This window comes from Podarcis gaigeae (genome assembly GCF_964106915.1).
Source record: "Podarcis gaigeae genome assembly, chromosome: 4".
In the NCBI taxonomy this organism is placed as follows: domain Eukaryota; kingdom Metazoa; phylum Chordata; class Lepidosauria; order Squamata; family Lacertidae; genus Podarcis; species Podarcis gaigeae.
The window spans coordinates 87,591,447-87,612,554 of record NC_139677.1 but is presented as its reverse complement, the minus strand read 5'-3'; the positions used below and the strand labels follow the sequence as shown (position 1 = coordinate 87,612,554).

The 21,108-nt window shown below is 40.3% G+C and overlaps 1 protein-coding gene across 2 annotated transcripts in view; it reads left to right on the top strand.

Annotated features, from left to right (window-relative positions):
• Positions 1-21,108, top strand: part of DYNC2H1 (dynein cytoplasmic 2 heavy chain 1) — a 151,838-nt gene that overhangs the window by 40,620 nt on the left and 90,110 nt on the right. The window contains exons 38-55 of one of the 2 annotated variants that reach the window (XM_083735721.1): positions 30-294; positions 757-964; positions 2,146-2,275; positions 3,111-3,266; positions 4,288-4,547; positions 5,370-5,616; positions 7,003-7,154; positions 8,763-8,907; positions 9,562-9,664; positions 10,696-10,842; positions 10,954-11,084; positions 12,887-13,135; positions 13,957-14,065; positions 14,832-14,945; positions 16,373-16,515; positions 17,506-17,584; positions 19,661-19,815; positions 19,963-20,100. In XM_083735721.1, the coding sequence (XP_083591847.1) occupies positions 30-294; positions 757-964; positions 2,146-2,275; positions 3,111-3,266; positions 4,288-4,547; positions 5,370-5,616; positions 7,003-7,154; positions 8,763-8,907; positions 9,562-9,664; positions 10,696-10,842; positions 10,954-11,084; positions 12,887-13,135; positions 13,957-14,065; positions 14,832-14,945; positions 16,373-16,515; positions 17,506-17,584; positions 19,661-19,815; positions 19,963-20,100 (2,931 nt within the window). Of the gene's footprint in view, positions 1-29; positions 295-756; positions 965-2,145; positions 2,276-3,110; positions 3,267-4,287; positions 4,548-5,369; positions 5,617-7,002; positions 7,155-8,762; positions 8,908-9,561; positions 9,665-10,674; positions 10,843-10,953; positions 11,085-12,886; positions 13,136-13,956; positions 14,066-14,831; positions 14,946-16,372; positions 16,516-17,505; positions 17,585-19,660; positions 19,816-19,962; positions 20,101-21,108 lie in introns of both variants that reach the window. The other variant, XM_083735720.1, reaches the window with a different exon arrangement.

Genomic DNA, 21,108 nt, shown 5'->3' with positions numbered 1-21,108 from the left:
TATCCTTCTACTTTTTCTTTTTGGTAAAGATCAAGAAAGTTTTGGAATTGTATGAGCAACTACGCCAGAGGATGGGGGTAGTTATTGTAGGCCCAAGCGGTGCAGGCAAATCAACCCTCTGGAGAATGTTGAGGGCTGCACTTGGGAAAGTTGGCAAAGTAGTGAAACAATATACCATGAATCCCAAAGCTATGCCTCGCCGCCAGTTACTAGGCCATATAGACATGGACACCAGAGAATGGTCTGATGGTGTGCTTACAAACAGTGCTCGACAAGTGGTACGTGAACCAGCAGGTACGTCCGTGAATTAGAAATCTTGACTTTCATAAACAAGGAGTTTTATTTTTAGATCCTAATCTTGATTACTCTGAAATAAGACACCACTGTATGTATTAAAGTGTGAATAGAATTATAATTCTAAGTTTGGTCGATCTTATGATATCACCATAAAAGGAGCTGTGTTACTATGTGTGTTTACTTACAAGACACTAAGTAAATAAGAAAACGACTATGGGGACAATAAGAATTGTTTGCATTGTAGCCATTTATAAGCATGTGGTTAGAGAGAGCATATTCATCTGGCTTGATCTACTTGTTTGTTCATACATGCAGTTGCACACATTGGAGTTCCTCAAAATTTATAATTGCCGTCCCCTGTATCCACTCCAATTGCACATGTTAAAATAAATCTAATTTGAACTCCTACTGAAAAGTGACTTGTTTGAGATACAATGTTTGGTTACTGTTTGCAAATAGATGTTACTTCATGGATAATATGTGATGGTGACATAGATCCCGAGTGGATTGAGTCCTTGAATTCTGTCCTTGATGACAACCGTCTACTTACTATGCCTAGTGGAGAAAGAATTCAGTTTGGCCCAAATGTGAACTTCGTTTTTGAAACCCATGATTTGAGTTGTGCTTCTCCTGCCACAATATCTCGAATGGGGATGATCTTCCTAAGGTAATTTGACATTTGACATAGATGTGCATTAGAGTGATTTTCAGTGATTATATATTCTAAGGAAGGTTGAACAAAATTTGAGGTAAAGTTAATTTAAAATACACACATTATTTTAACCAACCATTGTTTCATTCTATTGTCCCTTCATTGTTTCCATTTGCTTGTTGCTCATTTGGAAGGTAGGTAGTGTCTCTTAAAAGCACAACACTCTCTCACAAATGTTATTGGCAGGCTTCACTACATACATGGAATTGGTGACCTCTCCCTATTGTTCCCTTTAAATTGAGTTGTGGGTCTGACAGCAACTGTAATGGGAATCTTATGTGTATTAACAACTTCAAAGAGGGCTTCAAAGAAACACCAATTAGATAGTTGGCCATGTTGGGTTTAATAAGCTGAGATATGAAAAAGACATAGCTGCCACATAGGTTTTTTTTGCTTCTTCCTTTGCATGAGCAAGTGAACAAGCCAGGAAGTCTTCAGTAAACTATGGTTTTCCATTTCATCCAAAACCAGGAAATCGTAAATAGCAGCTTTGGAACATGCTAAGACATGAAGGCAATGTTTGAAGTATGCTTAATAGCTTGGCTTGTTCTGAAGCTGTCAAACATAATTTTCAGTACAGATGACATGGAAGATTATTTTATTTAAATAAACCTTTTAGCTGCCCTTCAAAAAACAAATATAAGTTCTGGGCTTGTTTGTAGGGCATCGGGCAGGGGGGCGGTGTGCCCTGGGTGCCATGTCTGGGGGGGGGGTGACAAGGCACCCCAAGGGGTGCTTGCCCCGCCATCCCCGGGTGCAGCGGCGTGAACAGCCATCACCCCGCCGCAGCCGCATGTGGAGTATCCTCCGTTCGCAGCTGCAGCCACGAGCAGAGGATCCTGCCATCGTCTGTACAGCGTTCGAGCGGCGCCGGCGGCAAACTGCTATGTACAACGCATGTGCAGTGTGGTATGCATGTGCTGTATGTACTGACGCCACGCATGTGTCGTACGTAGCAGCACAATGCGTGCGCAGCCAGCGGTTCCCCCCCCCCGCCCTGGGTGTCAGTTAGCCTTCGTTCGCCCCTGTTTGTAGGCTTGGGCAAGGAGGCTGCATGTGCTCTTCCTATACTTGTTTATGTATTGGTTTATGGCAACATATATTCTTGCTTTAATCTGAGGTATGTCCAATTCTAGTGATGAAGATACTGATCTTAATTCACTGATAAAATCCTGGCTGAGGAACCAACCCGAAGAATGCAGACAAAATCTTGAAAACTGGATTGGGGATTATTTTGAGAAAGCTCTAAATTGGGTCCTAAAACAGGTGAGTGATAATATATATATAAACAGTGTCTAAGTTTGGCCTCATTGAGGGGCAGTATTTCAATATGAGTAGGATAAATGTTTTTTTTTTTTTTAAAAAAGCACTGTATATAAATATTTTAAATGGACAAATTCTAAGTTGAGTGTCAGAGGTCTTTAAGTGGGTTCTAATTCCTCCTCTTGTTTCAAAGGCAGGAAATGATATTAGCATTTTCTTGTTTAAAGCCTCTCCCTCTGCTGAACTCCAATTTCATTTCCTGCCTTGCTTGGAGCAGTACCCACATATATTCTATCTTGCTCTGTACATGTATTCTATCTTGCTCATCTGCATGGATAACACTGTGACCAAAGCCTCAACAGGCAAGGGGATATCAGATTGGGTCTCTCCATTCTGAGGGGACAGTCCTGATCTCCTGGGCCAAGAAGCGTCTGGTATCCCTCAGGTCAGAACACATTTGAGGTGTGAGAGAGTGGAGAGGCAGAAGGAGGGAGGGAGTCAGTCTTATCTTTCCTTCTTGCTCATCATTTATCCATTGCTCTGCTGATGGTGGAGCCTCTGAGGATTAACTATAGTCACTGTGTAGTTACCAGAGTAAATGTTTTAAGATAGTAGATAGAACCTATGTGTTGCTTCTTAAGATAGATGTTCTACTAGACATCTTGCTTTTTTAAGATTGATGTTTTAAGATTGTATATGTACTTTTGAGTGCTGTCTTGGCCACTCTCAAGTTTCTGTTAATATTTACCTCCCTACTTAAATAGGACTCTGCACTAAAACTTGGTCCTGCTGTTGCAAGCTAGTTTACAGGTTGCTTACTGCATGCTCTATTTTACAGAATGACTATGTGGTGGAAACAAGTTTGGTTGGAACAGTGATGAATGGTTTGTCTCATCTTCATGAGTGCACTGAACGTGGACAATTTATAATCAGCCTGATAAGAGGACTGGGTGGAAATCTCAACATGAAATCACGGCAGGAATTTACAAAAGAGGTATTATTTAGAAGACAAAATTATTTTCTAATCATTAGCAGTTTCAGGGTGGGCAGGGAGGGGAAGAGAGGGAGAGGAGAGATTAAAAATTTATCTCAAGAAGAAGAAAAATAGCCAAGAACTGATATTGGCACTCAGCTGTAAAAAAAAAAAAACACCACCACCACCAAAAACAAAACCTAATAGTCTAAACCAGATGTGAAGTGCAACAAAATTCCTTGCATAACAAACAATGTGATGAGGGAAATTTCTAGCTAGCAGTGATTTCTAGCTAGCACATGAAGATAAAGCATTGTACAAGTTTTGCATGTCTCAATACAAAAAGTTTAGTACACTTTTTCGAAGCTAAGCTTTTATTGTTGGCTCTCAGGCAGAAGCAAGAGAAGTTATATAGAAGGCTTGGACAGAAGAACAGCGGTGAAGCCATTTTAGCCACATCACTGTGAATATTTATTGTTGAAAGTCACATTGAGGTTTTTTAAAAGGAAAAAAAGAAAGGAGACTAATATGTCTAATAAATAATAATGAAATAATAACCTGAGTAGCAGAAACTTATGTTTCATGTGGTGGAGAATGAAGAGTTGGTGTTTTGGATCTAGACTAAGTCATGCTTTAGTCCCACTGATTTCAATAGGACTAAAATGTGGCTAACAGTCTAGATCTAACTCTCTAGAATCATTAGAAGGCAACATGCTTTTTATGTTCTGAGCATGAACTGACATATTCAAACGTGGGAGATAATTTTCTAGATGAAAAGAGGATACAGTTATTTTCTGCATCTAAGTTTCTATATCCAGACATATGGTCTAGATATAGAATGTTTTGTTTTTAACTGTTTTTACTTATAATTTTATTGTTTTATTCACTTTGTAAACTGCTTTGAGGTTTTATTTGAATCAAGTATTAAATAAAATCTGGCAAAATAAATAAATAGATGTGTTGTGGAGGATGTGTTTTATAGCAATTACGTTTGGTATTTTTAGGAGTACATTTAACAATGTTTTAATATAATTTTTGAAAGGTGTTTGCTTGGGCACGTGAGTCTCCACCAAATCCCAGCAAACCGTTGGACACCTATTATGATCCAGATACTGAACGCCTAATGTCATACCAATTGAAAAAGCCTGAAAACCTGACTGCTGATGATTTCAGCAATGTCCAGACTCTTCCAGTCATTCAAACGCCTGATATGCAAAGAGGCTTGGATTACTTTAAACCTTGGCTAGGCTTTCATAGTAAGCAGCCATTTCTTCTTGTTGGGCCTGAAGGATGTGGAAAAGGGTACGGATTTTCATTTTCATACTGTGATATCAGTGCAGTCTTACTAATACTTAAAATGATGTTGATGGCAGTATTACTTGAAAATCACATGTTCTCTGATGGATCTGTTCCGCTACTCCAGGCATGTGGATTTCCTCCTTCTGTTTCTTTATACCATGACATCACTGCCTGTGCTCCATTCCTTTTGAATTTCAGGTTAACTAAGAATATTCCTAAAATATAATGTGCAGGTTGCTGTGGGTTTCCCATGCGTGTCAGGCTGTCACATGGTGTCAAGGGTGCTCACCAACCAAAGGAATGCACATGGCAGATAGTTAACTCTTTATTGTCAAAGAGAACACCTACAGTCATTTCTATGGCTCTGAATACCTATGCACACCAATCTAGCGCCTAGGCAACTATTCCCAGGTCCTAGGCTATATGTTGCTTCTGCAAGCCTAGTGCTTATCCTCACATTTAAGGAACTCTAGCTGAGCTAGAGGGAGTCCAAAGTGGTTGGAGCTTTGCCTTGAGGGTGAGTTGTGGGTGGGATTTGGATTAATTGTGAACTAGCAAAATGAGAGAGGAGCTTCAAATGAAGTGCTGTGCAAGATCAACCTCACAAATAAATGAAAATTCAAAGAAGCCTGAAAGATTAGAGGAATTTTAAAGTTTAGCTTACTAGCTGTGCTGTAATGAATACTCATGTAAAAACCCTGTACTTGTCCAAGGTTAATGTTTTGGTTTCCAGTTGTTGCATGTTCATTTCACATGGCTAGGACAGACTTTAGATGTTTCTCTCCCAATGTGCTGTATTTGCATCTTTTCATTTCCCCCCTCCAGAATGCTGCTTCGTTATGCCTTTTCCCAGCTACGGTCCACTCAAATTGCTACAGTTCACTGCAGCGCACAGACTACATCTCGACATCTGCTCCAAAAATTAAGCCAGACATGCTTGGTGATCAGCACCAATACTGGGCGCGTATACAGGCCAAAGGATTGTGAAAGACTGGTTTTATACTTAAAGGATATCAATTTGCCCAAACCGGATAAATGGGGGACGAGCACACTTGTGGCTTTCCTGCAGCAGGTGAATAGAATTTGGTTTAAATGTTGCTTTCAGAATTCTAGTATAGGAAGGAACTTCATACTTCCTGTTCTGCTTTGGGTCACATTTGATGTTTTCACGAAATTGCACTATAATATCTGGTATAATATTTGTTTCTTGAAAATCCTTGTGTATTTTTTTAAAAGCATGTTTCTCTGAATACATTTGTGTGCCTGTCAGCAGAAGACTTATTGTTCAGGAGGGTGAGCTTCTGGGTGCGCTGCATGGCTATCTATTCATTCATTACCATCTCAGGTCGTAATTCTGACATTAGTCCTTTCCCCAAATAGGAAATTACGCAGTCCATTAAACATGGGTGCAGAATAAAGTTTGCAGCTTGACAAGAGTAAGCAAGACAAGTTATGATGCATAATTTTTGGTTTAAATAACAAGTTCAGGAGTGTTTGTAGGGTGGCATTTTGGTTCAATTATTGTGGAAAACTGGCCACATGTAAGAAATCTACATTTATATGAACTTCAAATTGCTTCCATTCAGTGTTGTTTTATTTCTTACCAGCCATCCACCTTAAAGTTCCAGTGGGGGGGGGGTTGCAATAATTAAAATATTAATATTAAAATCAGTTAAAGCAAGCTACAGTGTAAAGAATAGGGTGGGTTTTAATTCTGTCTATAGATACAAATAAGGTACCAAAGGCTCAGGTAAAGAGGTGCATCTTCAAGATTCAATGAAAGCTACATAATGAACCTCGCAGATGCACCATGAGGAGGAATTCTACACCTTGTGTCGTGAGTCAGGCAGCTCTACTATGGAATTGGGGCATCTGATGACATTGAGGTGGGACTCTCCTGGCAACCCACTTGGTCCCTTCCCAGCACCTAGATCAGCGCCTCCCAGGTTGCTGGGCTTCTGTCCAGGATCCAGTTCACAATCAACCCATTCTTCCTCTTGCTCTGATCAGCCCTGTTTAGATATCTCTATGGGGCTCATAACATCAGTAGTGATTTGGGCAGTCTCTTCAGCTAACAGTGGGCTTGCTGTAGCATCCCCAACTTATAAGATCATGTCTTCCCTCTTTTCCCAGTGACTAGTTCTCCCCAAAGTGCCTTCCATTTTGAGTGTTAACCACCTCATGTGTACCTTCATATACTGTAGAAATTTCATACATTCAGAATGAATGAATTAAGGAAATTTATGTATTTTCCATAGTAGATTTTGTTTACATAATTCAGCATTTCTCCTTGAAGAAATGTGTGCATATATACATTTCGCATAGAGTTAACCTTTATTAGACCACATAGTCATAGTTACTGCTATTTGCATAGTCTTTAAAAAAGCCTCTTACAAATATTAAACATTTTTTCTGCTTATTATATATGTCTGTTCTGTAAATTTTATCTTATCCCAAGGTGCTGACGTATCAGGGATTTTACGATGAAAATCTTGAATGGGTGGGGTTAGAAAACATCCAGATTGTGGCTTCCATGTCTGCTGGGGGAACACTGGGAAAGCATAAACTTACTTCCAGGTTTACTTCTATTGTCCGTCTGTGTGCAATTGAGTAAGTATCTTCTTGATAATTCTTCATATTTCCATGTATTAGACTGACTTTGAATTGATGAACTCTTTTTATTCCTCTACACATCTACGTTCTCTAAATTATAGCTTAACATACATTATCCTCAGAAAAGTAGTATGCTTATTGTCAGGGCCTGGAGTGAAGGGGGAGAGATTGAGGTGGAATGGTAGAGGCCGACCCCCCTTCTGGAGCTTCCAGAGGAGAGGAAATACAGCAGTAGTTTGAGGAAGGCCACAGCTCAGAGACAGGCGTACAGAAGAGTTGAGAGGTGTTGGGAGAAGGGAGGGGGCAGCCAGCTGATGTTATCACTGGAGAGTATTTCTGATCCCCCTTCTCCTAGAACTTAGCATTCATTGAGGGTGCAAGAGCAAAGGACTCGGAGACAATTAGCCCCTGGTGGCCACCGTAAGGGGAAATGCTGTTGGTAGGAAGGGAAGCGGGAGGAGCAACGCTATTAACAGGAGGCAGACTGCATTCTTTGTCTCTTGCCATGATGGTTGAATAAACTCATTAGTAAGAACTCTTTGTTTTTCTCTGCTCCTTGCAGCCACCGGGGGAGGAAGAGAATTCCCCAAAGTCTGACACTTATGGAGAATAGAATTTTTATTTATACATTCTCTTTAGTGAACATATAACATGTCCACTCTTTAAAGAAGGGAGCAGGCGGTGTTGCACATGCAAGCCTCTGCTGGCTCAATTTCAGACCTTCCCTCTCAGCATGGAAAGTCTGAAGGGAGATTCTAAGAATGTTTGGGTGCAAACATGTAGAACCCTCCCCATTATCTTAAAGTCGTATGATCTTAAACTTGGATATCATCCATATTAAGGTAAAGGGACCCCTGACCATTAGGTCCAGTCGTGGACGACTCTGGGGTTGAGGCGCTCATCTCGCTTTACTGGCCGAGGGAGCCGGTGTGCAGCTTCTGGGGCATGTGGCCAGCATGATTAAGCCTCTTCTGGCGAACCAGAGCAGCGCATGGAAATGCCGTTTATCTTCCCGCCAGAGTGGTACCTATTTATCTACTTGCACTGCATGCTTTCGAACTGCTAGGTTGGCAGGAGCAGGGACCGAGCAATGGGAGCTCACCGCCGACCCTTCTGATCAGCAAGCCCTAGGCTCTGTGGTTTAACCCACAGCGCCACCCGCGTCCCTTCCTGCATTAATCTAATTGAAAGCATAGCTAATGCAGTCTGGTTCTGACTCATCTTTTGGTTACTGGATAAAAAATAGTACAGGCAGCAACCATTTTGTGCCTATCCAACTGATGTGAGACTTCAGATATACAGGTCCTTTTGGTCCCGGGAGAGGGCATAACGGGGGCTGGGCGGGCTTATACGCACTCCACCGATGTACACGGGGTCCAGGAACAGGACCTTTGTGCAAAATGGTCACTGTATGTAATGATCTTATAAATTAACATTTTTAACCAGTTACTGGCACAATCTTTTGGATGAAGATCTTCAAAGAAGCCAAACTGCATTTCATTTTTGGTCTGTTCGGCTCATACTGATGGTTATAGTTCTAAATAAACAACACAAAGTAATTTAAAATAACTGTGAAAGTTTGATACTTATAATTCCAATTTCTAGTTATCCAGAAAGAGATCAGCTGCAAACAATTTATAGTGCATATTTAGAACCTGTTCTGCACAAGAACCTAAAGAATCATCCTGCTTGGGGATCTTTGGCGAAAATCCATCAGTTGGCAGGATCTATGGTTCAAGTATATGAGCAGGTACAAATGATTTAATCTGGATTCTAATGAAACAGTATAAACTTTAGTGTAGAATTTATGTCTCCTGTATTAGAGTTTCTACATCCTGGTGAAATAGCAAAATACCTAGTGGCGCAAATGAATCTATTCAATTGTGTCTCCCATTCTGTGTTTCCTCTGTGCTTTACAAACTGTTTCTGTATGTGTACCAGATTCACCTGTATCCACGTTTTAATGATTTTAAACTTTGTAGTCATAATGGTGAATATTTGAACGCACCAGTGTCTTTTAGAACAATGCAGCTGCACTGTGTACAATACATTTGGAAGCAAGATTCATAGAATCATAGAGTTGGAAGGGACTATGAGGGTCATTTAGGCCAACTCCCTGCAACGTGGGGCTCGAACCCTCAACCCTGAGATTAAGAGTTATATCCTGAATACCAGTATTTTGCTATTCACTAATGAAACAATTCTATAGTCCTGCGCACACTTACATGAGAGCAACTCCTGTTGAATTTTGTAGGAAGTAAACTTGTGCATGATTCTGCTTCTAGGCATGTAAATGTATATACATATATTTTGTAGAAAAAAATGTAGGAAATTACTACATTGTTGAAAACAAGTGGTAGTCTTGTAGTAAAAGAGGTAGTTTTGACATCATTTATATTTCCAGATTCGAGCAAAATTCACAGTAGATGACCATAGCCACTACCTATTCACACCATGCATTCTTACTCAGTGGGTTCTAGGATTGTTCAGATATGATTTAACAGGAGGTGAGTAACTCTGACTTACTCTCTATGACTAAGCACCTAGTTAAGTTTTTGCTGGAGTTGAAGTTACCAAGCTGCTTCTTAATCTCTGCAGACTGTTCTGATGCATATGCTGCTTCAGGTTCAATACTATTGTCAGTATGTCTGGCACAGATAATAAATGTAAACAGTATAAAAGGTTGTAAACATTGCGGTCAGTATGGTGACATATGCATATGTGGTGGCCGTGTCCCGTTGTATCCATGTTTTGGAACCTGCCATTTGCAGAAATGGCAAACATTACACATCAAACATATATGCCATGCCAGAAGTAGCTCTTTTAACCATTTGAGAGGAGCAAAATGAGAAATTAATATCTAAGGAACCAATAGTATTTACTTTGTTCATTTATTGCTGGGTGATAACCAAAATATGAAAAACTGCAGAACTTTCGACATTGAATTCTTGGTACAGCGAGCTGTGGCAATTAGCCCTGGCAGAAAAATTGATATATCAGTTTAAATAAGCAAAAGGCAAAGCTTTTATTTTATAGATAGAGAGACAGATAGATAGGTATTATGTTATTTCAATTGCAAGTCAGAGACCTATGCAGCAACATCTACTGAAGTCTTACCTCACATTATGAAAAAGAGACAGTATGAGCTGTAATATTATGATGTAGCATACATCTTTTATTTGTCACACCATTTTGCTGTCTTACTTGCTGCTAAGATGAGGAGTGACTATAGTTAGACAGCTATCCTACCAATGACCTAAATGAAAATTCCTACTAAGTGCCATTGTATTGTTTTTATTTAATGCTTATGAAGAGCCTGGTTTTACCATGTACTTTTGAAATTAGAATAGTTTTGAAGCCTTCATTTTCATTCTTGATTTTTATTTCCCCCTTTGCTTCTTGATGGTCTCCTTCTGGTATGTAACCTATATTGCTGCATTAATTTTGACTTTCTGTTGAAATGCAGAATTTCAGGGGTTGAACTCTATAATGTATATTATTAATTTATACTTCATAGGGGCATCAACACACACGGTAGATACTGTTTTGGAAATTGTTGCTTATGAAGCCCGCCGTCTCTTTCGTGACAAAATTGTTGGATCCAAGGAACTTCATGTATTTGATAATATTTTGATGAAAGTTTTTCAAGGAGATTGGGGTTCAGATATTTTGGACAACATGGCAGGTAAAATAAAATAAAATGTTTTGTTTTGTTTTCATGTTTCCAATATTTATTGCATTGAAATAAAATTTATATAAAATATAATATGACCCCACCTTCATTATATTTTCACAGATAGTTTCTATGTAACATGGGGAGCTCGTCATGAACTAGGAACCACTATGGCCCCAGGACAAACATTGCCATCCCATGGAAGGCCACTTGGCAAACTTAACTCAGCAGACCTAAAAGATGTCATCAAAAAGGTATATCAAAACAGATCAATATATTTATATATATCTATTTCAGAAATTCATATGAGACTGAATACTAACTTGTACAGACAGACTTTCCCTCACTCAGTGCGACTTCCCCTTCTCTCTTCCTTTTTGTAGCACTCTCACTACCCCAAAATTTGCTCCGAAGAGTCCCCCAACTGCTGTAAAAACACACAGTGCTGCTTATTCTACCTTATACAGCTAAGGCTATCCCTCATAAACTTACTTGTAGGACTTACTTCTGTGTAAATATGCATAGGATCAAGTTTCCAAGCTCTTAATCCAGAGGTCAGCAAACTTTTCATAAGGGGGCTGGTCCACTGTCCCTCAGACCTTATGGGGGACCGGACTATATTTTGAAAAATATAAATACCCTGCAAGCCAGTCCCACAGCTGCCTCCGGACCTGGAGGAGGAACATACCCTGCACGCGCTCAGGAGTGCGTCTCAGCGCCGCCTGCTCACTGGCTTTGTTGACAAGCAGCAGCCGCTCCATCGGCCCATCCCCGCGGAGCTCCCAGGCTGCCTTCACCACACACTGCGGCCCGTTGTCCGAGGCCAGGTTGGCGGACAGGCCCTGCACGTGGAACACCGGGCAGGCGGCGCACAGCACACCCTCCAGCTGCTCCAGTGCGGCCACCGAGTATGCCACCAGCAGCAGCGCCGAGCCGGGCGCCAGGTGCGGGCCCAGCAGGCCCACCAATCCAGCTGAAGCCCCGTGCCGTGCCTGTCACAATGCCCTTGGCGCGGCCCAAACTTAGTGTGGTAAATTACTGTCTCCTGCTGTATCTGAATAATATACCATAGTATTAGGTGTCTTATACACTTAGCCAAGAGAGGGTTGACCAAAAGCTTCCTGAAGAGTGTGAATCTTTCCCTGCCTTTAAGAAACTGGAGGAACACAACCTACTTGGTGGTGTCCAAATGCCCACTCAAAAGCACCTTTCAGATAAGACTAATGGTCCCATTTGAGGTGATGTAACGTACTACAGATGATGTTTCATCTGTGATAGCGGTTTCATATCTACTTGCTGCTTATTGTGTGATGAACATGCGTGAATCAATGAATCACCTGTTCTTCTATTCCTAATCTGGAAGATCTAGACTTTGGTATTATAATAACAACATAGATGCCATTTGTATAGCTGGCAAGATAATTTCACAGCAGGCCACCAGATTTTATAACTCACCCAAACTTTCCAGCTATACACACATTTTTCCCTCAATACAAATTGAGGTGAGAAGCCTATGAAGAATGAATTAAGCAACTTCTATCCTCTAGAATAGGGATGCAGGTGGCGCTGTGGGTTAAACCACAGAGCCTAGGGCTTGCCGATCAGAAGGTCGGCATTTCGAATTCCCGCGATGGGGTGAGCGCCTGTTGCTCAGTCCCTGCTCCTGCCAACCTAGCAGTTCGAAAGCACGTCAAAGGGCAAGTAGATAAATAGGTATCGCTCCAGCAGGAAGGTAAATGGCGTATCCGTGCGCTGCTCTGGTTCACCAGAAAGTGGCTTTGTCATGCTGGCCACATGACTCGGAAGCTGTACACCGGCTCCCTCGGCCAGTAAAGTGAGATGAGCGCCTCAACCCCAAAGTCGTCCGCAACTGGACCTAACAGTCAGGGGTACCTTTACCTTTATCCTCTAGAATAAAAGTGAATTTTTATAATTCTCCATTTTGGCTAGTATATCTCAGGAATCGAACAAACCCGTATTATGTCTTTGCTGTTGCATATCGTTATATTTAATGGCTGCATTTGCATTTGTTTACTTATTACTTCTTTCTCTTCAGGGCATTATTCACTATGGGCGTGACAACCACGAAATAGAAATTTTGCTGTTCCCAGAAGTCCTTGATTATGTATCTAGAATCGACAGAGTACTGAGTTTTCCTGGAGGGTCGCTTTTGTTAGCAGGCCAAAGTGGAGTGGGCCGTCGAACTGTTACTTCATTGGTTAGTCACATGCATGGAGCTGTTCTCATTACACCCAAAATTTCCAGAGGCTATGAAATGAAGCAGTTCAAAAATGATTTGAAACATGTAAGTTACTATATATATATATTGTATGTTATTCAAGCTTGCTTTTCAAAAAACTTAAATAAAGGAAGATCACTATTGAAAGATTCCATATTGGACAATCTCTTTTCTATAGGAGTTGAAACATTATTCTGTGTGCTATTTATATCTGCCAAGCTGAACTGGATGGTGCTATATAGACCTTCTTAAATCATTTTAAAGTGGTCTTTATAAATGAGTAGAAATTCAGGGATTTTCAGTTTCTTTTGTTTATCCATTAGCTGCCTTAGTTTGGACAAGATTTCTGGATTAATACCATTCACCTTTTAAAAGTGTTATCTGTCCCTCCCAAACTTTTGTGTTTTGTTTCTTTCTTTCTTGAATCTTGTCTGTTCTATTTTGAGGTGTATATCTGACTATGAGGAGGACAGTATCATTAGAAATATATCAACTGTCTCAATAACTTCACATCATAAACTTATTTTTTCTTTAAAATATTTTGAATTATTTTATAACTTGTCAAATAAACCTTTGGTGATTTGTGATGTTAAACACACTAAATAAACCCAAAACTGCAGTAAAATAGTTGAGGCCAGGCACCTCTCTCTACATTTAGCCTCAAATCATATGCTTATAGCTTGCGTGTTGAAATAGTCTGTGGCTCACTGCATTTGTTTATACCATGAAAATATAAATACTATGTAATCCTGGGTTGAAGTGTGAAACAGATCTTATTTTGACAACTTTAGTTTCAATATTTCAGATAATTTATTAGTGATGTTTCAATTCTACTGATTTGGCAGCTTGATATATCTTCCCGTAAACAATCTATTCCATTTTTCCAGGTGATGCAGCTTGCGGGAATTGAAGCTCAACATGCTGTGTTGTTGCTTGAGGACTATCAGTTTGTCCACTCCACATTTCTTGAGATGATCAACAGCTTACTATCGTCAGGTGAGATTACAATAAGAGGTCAGTGGCCTACAATAGGGCCTGATGTGATGGCTGCTGCAAATTTCTATAGGCACTGAATTCTAGTTGTGTCTTGTAAAGTACAATTGCCTTCAGACATATCACTTGTCAATAGTTCAGTGTTACAAAAATTGATCTAGGGGTTCCCCCTAGCCCCGGCTTTTGTTCTCTTCTTGCTCCTCATGTTTTTTGGGAAGCTTGTGCTTCCATTGTGGGTTAACTGTTGTTTGTATTGTTGCCTAAAGCAATATGAACTGTGGTTACTCTTAAGAACTAGCTAGAATCTCAAACAACTTTAAACTATGATTTAAGATTTTGGCTTGTTCCAGACGCTGGTTGCCATAGTTTTCTGGTAACTGTGGCTAGGAAACCATGGCCAATTGGACATTTTCTGGCATCATCGTGGCTTACATAAGAGAAGGATTAAGGAGCCTGCATCCTAAAGCAAAAGGCTAGTTAGGATTTCTTAAGGAAATTTACTATTTCTTAAGGAAATAGTAAATTAATTGTTTATTTTATAGTGATATGGAAGAGTATTGGCTTTTCCTGTACAAATTTTTAAAATTTCACCTAAAAAAGGAGAAAAATGTAAGACTATTGTATTTTCCTTTATCTGGTTTTATGTTCGAGTTAAAATATTTTCAAGTAAAGAAGTTATAAAACATTTATTTAATTGTTCACAAAATGGAATGCTGAAAATGATTTTAGTAATTTTAGATTTTTTAAAAATAACCTGTTCCTGAAATAGGTGAGGTTCCTGGCTTGTACACAATAGAAGAATTAGAGCCACTCCTGTCTCCTCTGAAAGATCAAGCATCACAAGATGGATTTACAGGACCAGTTTTTAACTATTTCACTTACAGTAAGTGAATCACAGTATGTATGTATTTGTGTATGTATGTGAGTCATTACAAAGGAATCTGGGGAGAAACATGGCAATTTTACAAGTATATATGATAAAAAATGATCTATTACTAAAATTTGATATGCATTAGGTTATATAAACACATAGTAATTGCTGTCCTACTGGATACTTTTTCAAAACAGAATCCATACAGCCCGGAGGTAGGTTCCAAATCTTGTTTGTCTCCCGCTTGTGGCTGTGATGTAAAGGAAGCAAGCAGGTGACCAGCCCTGTAGTAATGTCGTCCCCAACCTCTTGCCCCTCCCTTCTCCTGTCTCTGCTCTCCAGCCAGACTAGGATGCCCAGGGCAGGGTTGGCAAACGTATTACTTTTTACAAAACAGAACAAACACGACCCGGTAGGGCTGCCACCACTCCCTCTTGTCCAGGGGACCCAGAATCACAACCCAGGGAGAAGGCTGTGACCCGTTATCCTGGCTGTCCCCCACTCCACAAGCTGCATCCACAGACTTGCAGGCAGAAGTTCTACGGTAGAGCGTAACCAAGCGTAAGGCTAGGACTTAGCTATTCCCTCCGGAAAGGCACACAAACTAAAACAGTTTCATTCTTAAAAGGTTTATTTTAAAACAACATAAGAAACATGCTAGAATAGCAGGCACTCTTTTGGACGTTACAGATAAGAAAATAACAAAGGTACATAGTGTAACTAACTCTACATACTCACAACTCTAACACAAGATAGAATAGCTGAGGTTCTTTAGGAATCTGCAAGTTGAAGGCTTTCGAAGATCTCCATTTCAAAAGACGAAACGACGGCTATTAAGTTGGAACAATACAGCCGGGCATCTTTGCGGATTGCAGAGCAAAAGCAGAGAGCAAAGAGCAAAACAATTTCCTGATCTTTTATTCACAATTCGCACTTGGCGTGGTAACTTTCAAGCCAATCATAAGACTCAAATTATTTTTAAATGCGCCAATGACCGGCTTGCTAGTCAATCAATTTACCTCTTGACAGCTGGGCCAATTTGGAATTCAAACTTTAAATCAAAGGGCTTCCTCCCTTCCATGGAAATTAGCCAGACACACATTCCCAAGCAATTCAAGGACAGATAGCATCATTGGGGGGGGGATGTTTACACCATCGAACTCAGGTGTTAGTTCTTTTCATTAAATCAAGACTTCCTTGGTTCTAATAAACCTTTCAGCTGAGGAGCCAGCTAGTCTAGGGTTTAAAGAGACACAACTTCTTTCCCAGGGTCCTTGTGGCTGGTGAAACTCCCACAAGGCTTCACTCCCTTTGCTTGACCAAAGAATAATTTCCAAATAATACTAACTTTACTACAAGCCCCTAATATCATATAAAAATGTCAGGTAAAGTGTTAAACACAACGTTTATGATTTACAAATACACTGTTTACATTTTAGGAATTCAACAGAACCTTCATGTTGTGTTGATTATGGATTCTACTAATCTGAACTTCACAATAAATTGTGAAAGTAATCCTGCCCTTCATAAGAAATGTCAGGTCCTCTGGATGGAGAGTTGGTCTGAAAACAGTATGAAAAAGGTAAGCACAGAGAGAAATACTGAAGTTCCATTCAGTGTATTTAATGCCCTCTAGGATTCATTTCTATTGCTTCTGTATTCATATATTCAGAGTTACTCAATTTCATTTAATTACTCAAATAGAGGGATAGCAGTTATTGTGAATGACAGGCTATCCAGGGAATGAGCAAGAGGACTACTATTCTATGTAGGTGTAGCCTTTACTTCATCTTAAATGGTTCTAGACTGGTTTCACTCATCATCCTTTTACCCAAAAGTAGGTGCGTACACCTACAGTGGTACCTCGGGTTACATAGGCTTCAGATTACCAACTCTGCTAACCCAGAAATAGTGCTTCAGGTTAAGAACTTTGCTTCAGGATGAGAACAAAAATCCTGCAGCGGTGCGATGGCAGCAGTGGGAGGCCCCATTAGCTAAAGTGGTTAAGAACAGTTTCAGGTTAAGAACGGCCCTCCGGAACCAATTAAGTACGTAACCAGAGGTACTTACACCACTGTACTTACCCCTACTTTTTCATCTCTGCATCTGCTTCTAAGGTGTGGAAGGAGTGTAACCTCAAGATTACTCTAAGTGTCCAAGCCTAACAACAACAACAACAACAATAATAATAATTTATTATTTATACCCCGCCCATCTGGCTGGGCTTCCCCAGCCACTCTGGGCGGCTTCCAAAAAAACATTAAAATACTGTAATACATTAAAATACTGTAATACTGTAATAATAATTAAAAGCTTCCCTAAATAGGGCTGCCTTCAGATGTCTTCTAAAAGTCTGGTAGTTGTTGTTCTCTTTGACATCTGGTGGGAGGGCATTAAGAAGCTTTTCCTTGTGCTCAGCTCCATTTTCTCAGAACTAACCGCTCTAGGAGCACCCAGGATTCTTTCTTAAGCTTGGAATGGGTGGCACCCATGCAATGATATTTCCTTGGTAAATATCTACTTGCAATAAAAATATCCAGTGATACTATTTGTTTTTATCTTCATGTTTTAGATACCTGAAATGTTGTTTATTGAATCAGATGAAAAAGAAAAAACTAAAACCCCAAAGGAACGCAGAAAGAAGAATTCTGGTGAGATATTTGCTTATTCCATTAAGCAGTTAGAGTTACTTTCAAAATTGTTGTGTAAGTAACAAGAAATATTGAAGACATTTAGACATTAAATTATGATCCATTGTATACAAAATTAGTAGACCAACGATATAATTTGATTTTATCAACCTTGGGTAGAATTTCAGTAGGAAAAGTGACCTGCAGAGATAATGTATATGCAGAAGATACATAATAAACACGATTCTAGTCAAAACGAGTAATACTAGAAACTAAAACTAGCAGCTTTAAATTTACTCTAATACTTTTAAAAGAAAATGCCTGGGATGACATTTTCTTCTCCCCTGGATGATGAAGATCCTCAAGTGGAATCTAGTTCAACCTAGTGTCTGAAGGCAAGAAACACAGATAGTTTGAAGAAGTAGCTCTGTTATGTTTCAGTTTGTTTCCTGCCTTTGTCCAGAGTAGATCCTATGAGTCTATTCAGCTACACCCTACTAAGAGTTGACCAACTGAAGTTAATCAACATTAATCATCCCCACTTACACCGTGGAAGGTGATGTGGATCCAGAATTGGCCACCACAGTCACTTACAGACTTACTATTAAGACAGTGTTAATGGAAGACAAACTTACTCGGCTACGAGTGATCATCAAAGAAGAAGAAACCTGTAACTTTCCACTGATACCTTCAACTGAACAAATACCTCACATTCATTCCAAGTGCTGCTGAATGCAGCCTTGGCTTTATAACCCCCTCCCCCTGCATGTACAAACTTTTGTTAGAGAAATGGACGATAGACAAGTCAGGTTGTAGGCCCTTTGGCTTTGCACTGTTTCTAGCCACCCACTTGCAGCTGGGTCTTTATCTAAACAGAATCCAGATGGGGCATTGGCTGCTCAAGACCTGATCCAAGCACTTACTGCAATTTCACCCATTTTTCCAAATTATACCAGCAGTCGGATACGGTCGTACCTTGGAAGCCGAATGGAATTGGTTCCAGAAGTCTTTTCGACTTCCAAGGTATGGCTTCCGATTGGCTGCAGGAGCTTCCTGCAGCCAATTGGAAGCCCTACCGGATGTTTGGCTTCCAAAAGAACCTTCTCAAACTGGAACACTCACTCCTGGGTTTGCGGCATTCAGGAGCCAAAACGTTTGACTGCTAAGGCGTTTGTCAATCAAGGTACGACTATATTAACATTTGTTTGCTATCAGTGTCCATTGCCATATAGGTCTCAGGCAGGGCTGAGGTTGCTCATGTTGTACACTATACAGCAGCTTGTTGAAAAGAAGCCTGGGCCTACTGGGGGGTGGGATTACTCTCCTCAATTGATTGGCAGATGAGAGGCACATGGAGGAACAGCTCTGATGACACAGAGGATGTAATATACCTCACTCAACCCAGGCTATTTGAGTCCCCTCAAGGTTCTTTTGAGGAGGATTGTCCAAGTTTTTCTTTCTTGCCTTGTCAAGCTGTTGACTGCATTACCACCCCATACCCCTCAGGCTTTTCAGGTTAAACACAGACATTTTGAAAGAAATAAAAGGCATTGTTGTGTTATTTGTCTGTAACTTGACTTGAAGGGAACTGGTTCCTGAGGGGAGAGGAGAGCCACCTACTTCCTCAAAACTACTGTGTGTTCTGCCTTTGAGCACCAGGTGGAACTCATTCCCGCTTGAGAGCTTCAAATCATTGAAGGAGAAACACCTTTTAGATGAGAACAACAGTTCCTTTTCTGCCATGCTTCAAATCTTTTGTTATAGTTGTGTTTGTATATTCTTTGCCAGTGTGGTGTAGTGGTTAAGAGCGGTAGTCTCGTAATTTGGTGACTGGGGTTCGCGTCTCCGCTACTCCACATGCAGCTGCTGGGTTGCCTTGGGCCAGTCCCACTTCTCTGAAGTCTCTCAGCCTCACTCACCTCACAGAGTGTTTGTAGTGGTGGAGGAAGGGAAAGGAGATTGTTAGCTGCTTTGAGACTCCTTCGGGTAGTGATAAAGTGTGATATCAAATCCAAACAACTCCTCCTCCTTCTCCTCCTCCTCCTCCTCTTCTTCTTGCCTACATATAAATGCTGATTTTCTGAACATGTTTCATAGGTGATTCTGAGTTCCTTAAGTCATTTTTGATGATCCACGACTCATGTAAACCCTATGGAGCTACGCCCAGAAGATATTTGACTTTCCTTCATATGTATCGTGCCATCCATAATGGCAAAAGAGCAGAGCTGATAAAAAGGCAAAGCCATTTGCAGGTATATAAGACATAGGTTACTTTGGATTTACATTATCTTTCCAAAACAATGTATTTGTCTTGGATTTTTATTGTCCAAATAAGGTGTTGTTTCTGTATATTTCTTACTAGCTAAATGACATTTATTCACTCTCCACTTGTCAATTAGGCTGGAGTAGCTAAACTGAACGAAGCAAAAGCTCTTGTTGATGAATTGAACAGGAAAGCTGAAGAACAAAGTATATTGCTGAAAATGAAGCAAGGTGAAGCTGATGCTGCGCTCCAAGAAATTACTGTTTCTATGCAGGTAATGTGTATAAGCGTAAAGTTGCAAACGCATTACAGGAAAGTTGAGAATGGAGACTGTCCAGTTGATAGCATTCTGGTAAAGATGCTCAAAAAGATTAAATGAAGTAATCAACAAGGCATAGAAAGGTGGAGAAAAGGTGGAGTGCAGTTAGTAAAGAAAGGTGAATTCTCTGGAGAGAGGGGAGCAGCCCCTTCAGTGCTGGCTTTTAAATGAGCCTTGAAAACCTACTTATTCCGAGCTGCTTTTAATGATGGTGCTGTTTTGAATTTTTTAAAGGGTTATATTGCTGGTTTTAAACATGTCGATTGTAAATTACTCCCTTTAATTTCATAAGAGTACTCTGCTGCTTTTTGCAGTGTTTTAACTGCTGGTTTAATTTTCTTGTATATTTGTCAAGTGTTTAATGCAAGCTGCATTGTGAGTGCTTTCCTTCTAAAAACAGCAGTGGACATGTGCTGGGGTGGCATTGCTCACTTAACCTCCCGACAGATGAGCTACTGCTCTTATCAGGAAGGGAAAGGGTGGGGAGGGTGCAAACACACTGGCAAGAGTGCCAGATTGGCTTCACAGATGTGTACACACTGCAATGACCTGCCTGCCTGCCCTCTTCCTCCCAAAACAAAAAAAAATCCTTCCAGTAGCACCTTAAAGGCTTCTCGGCCTTTTGGCTAAGATCAAGTGAAGACCAACTAAGTTCTTGGTATGAGCTGAAGAAGTGTGCATGCACAGGAAAGCTCATACCAAGAACTAACTTAGTTGGTCTTTAAGGTGCTACTGGAAGGAATTTTTTTTGTTTTGACTATGGCAGACCAACATGGCTACCTATCTGTAACTCTTCCTCCCAGTAAGTTGTTGAGAAGTCGTTCTACCTCGATGTCCACTACTGTCGAAAAGTCTGCGTGGAAATCTTGAAATAAATAAACATAAAGATAAGGTGGTAGGAAGAGAATATCATGAAACAGAAACTGATAAGAGATTTCTGCAGAAGCCACCATTGGCAGAGAA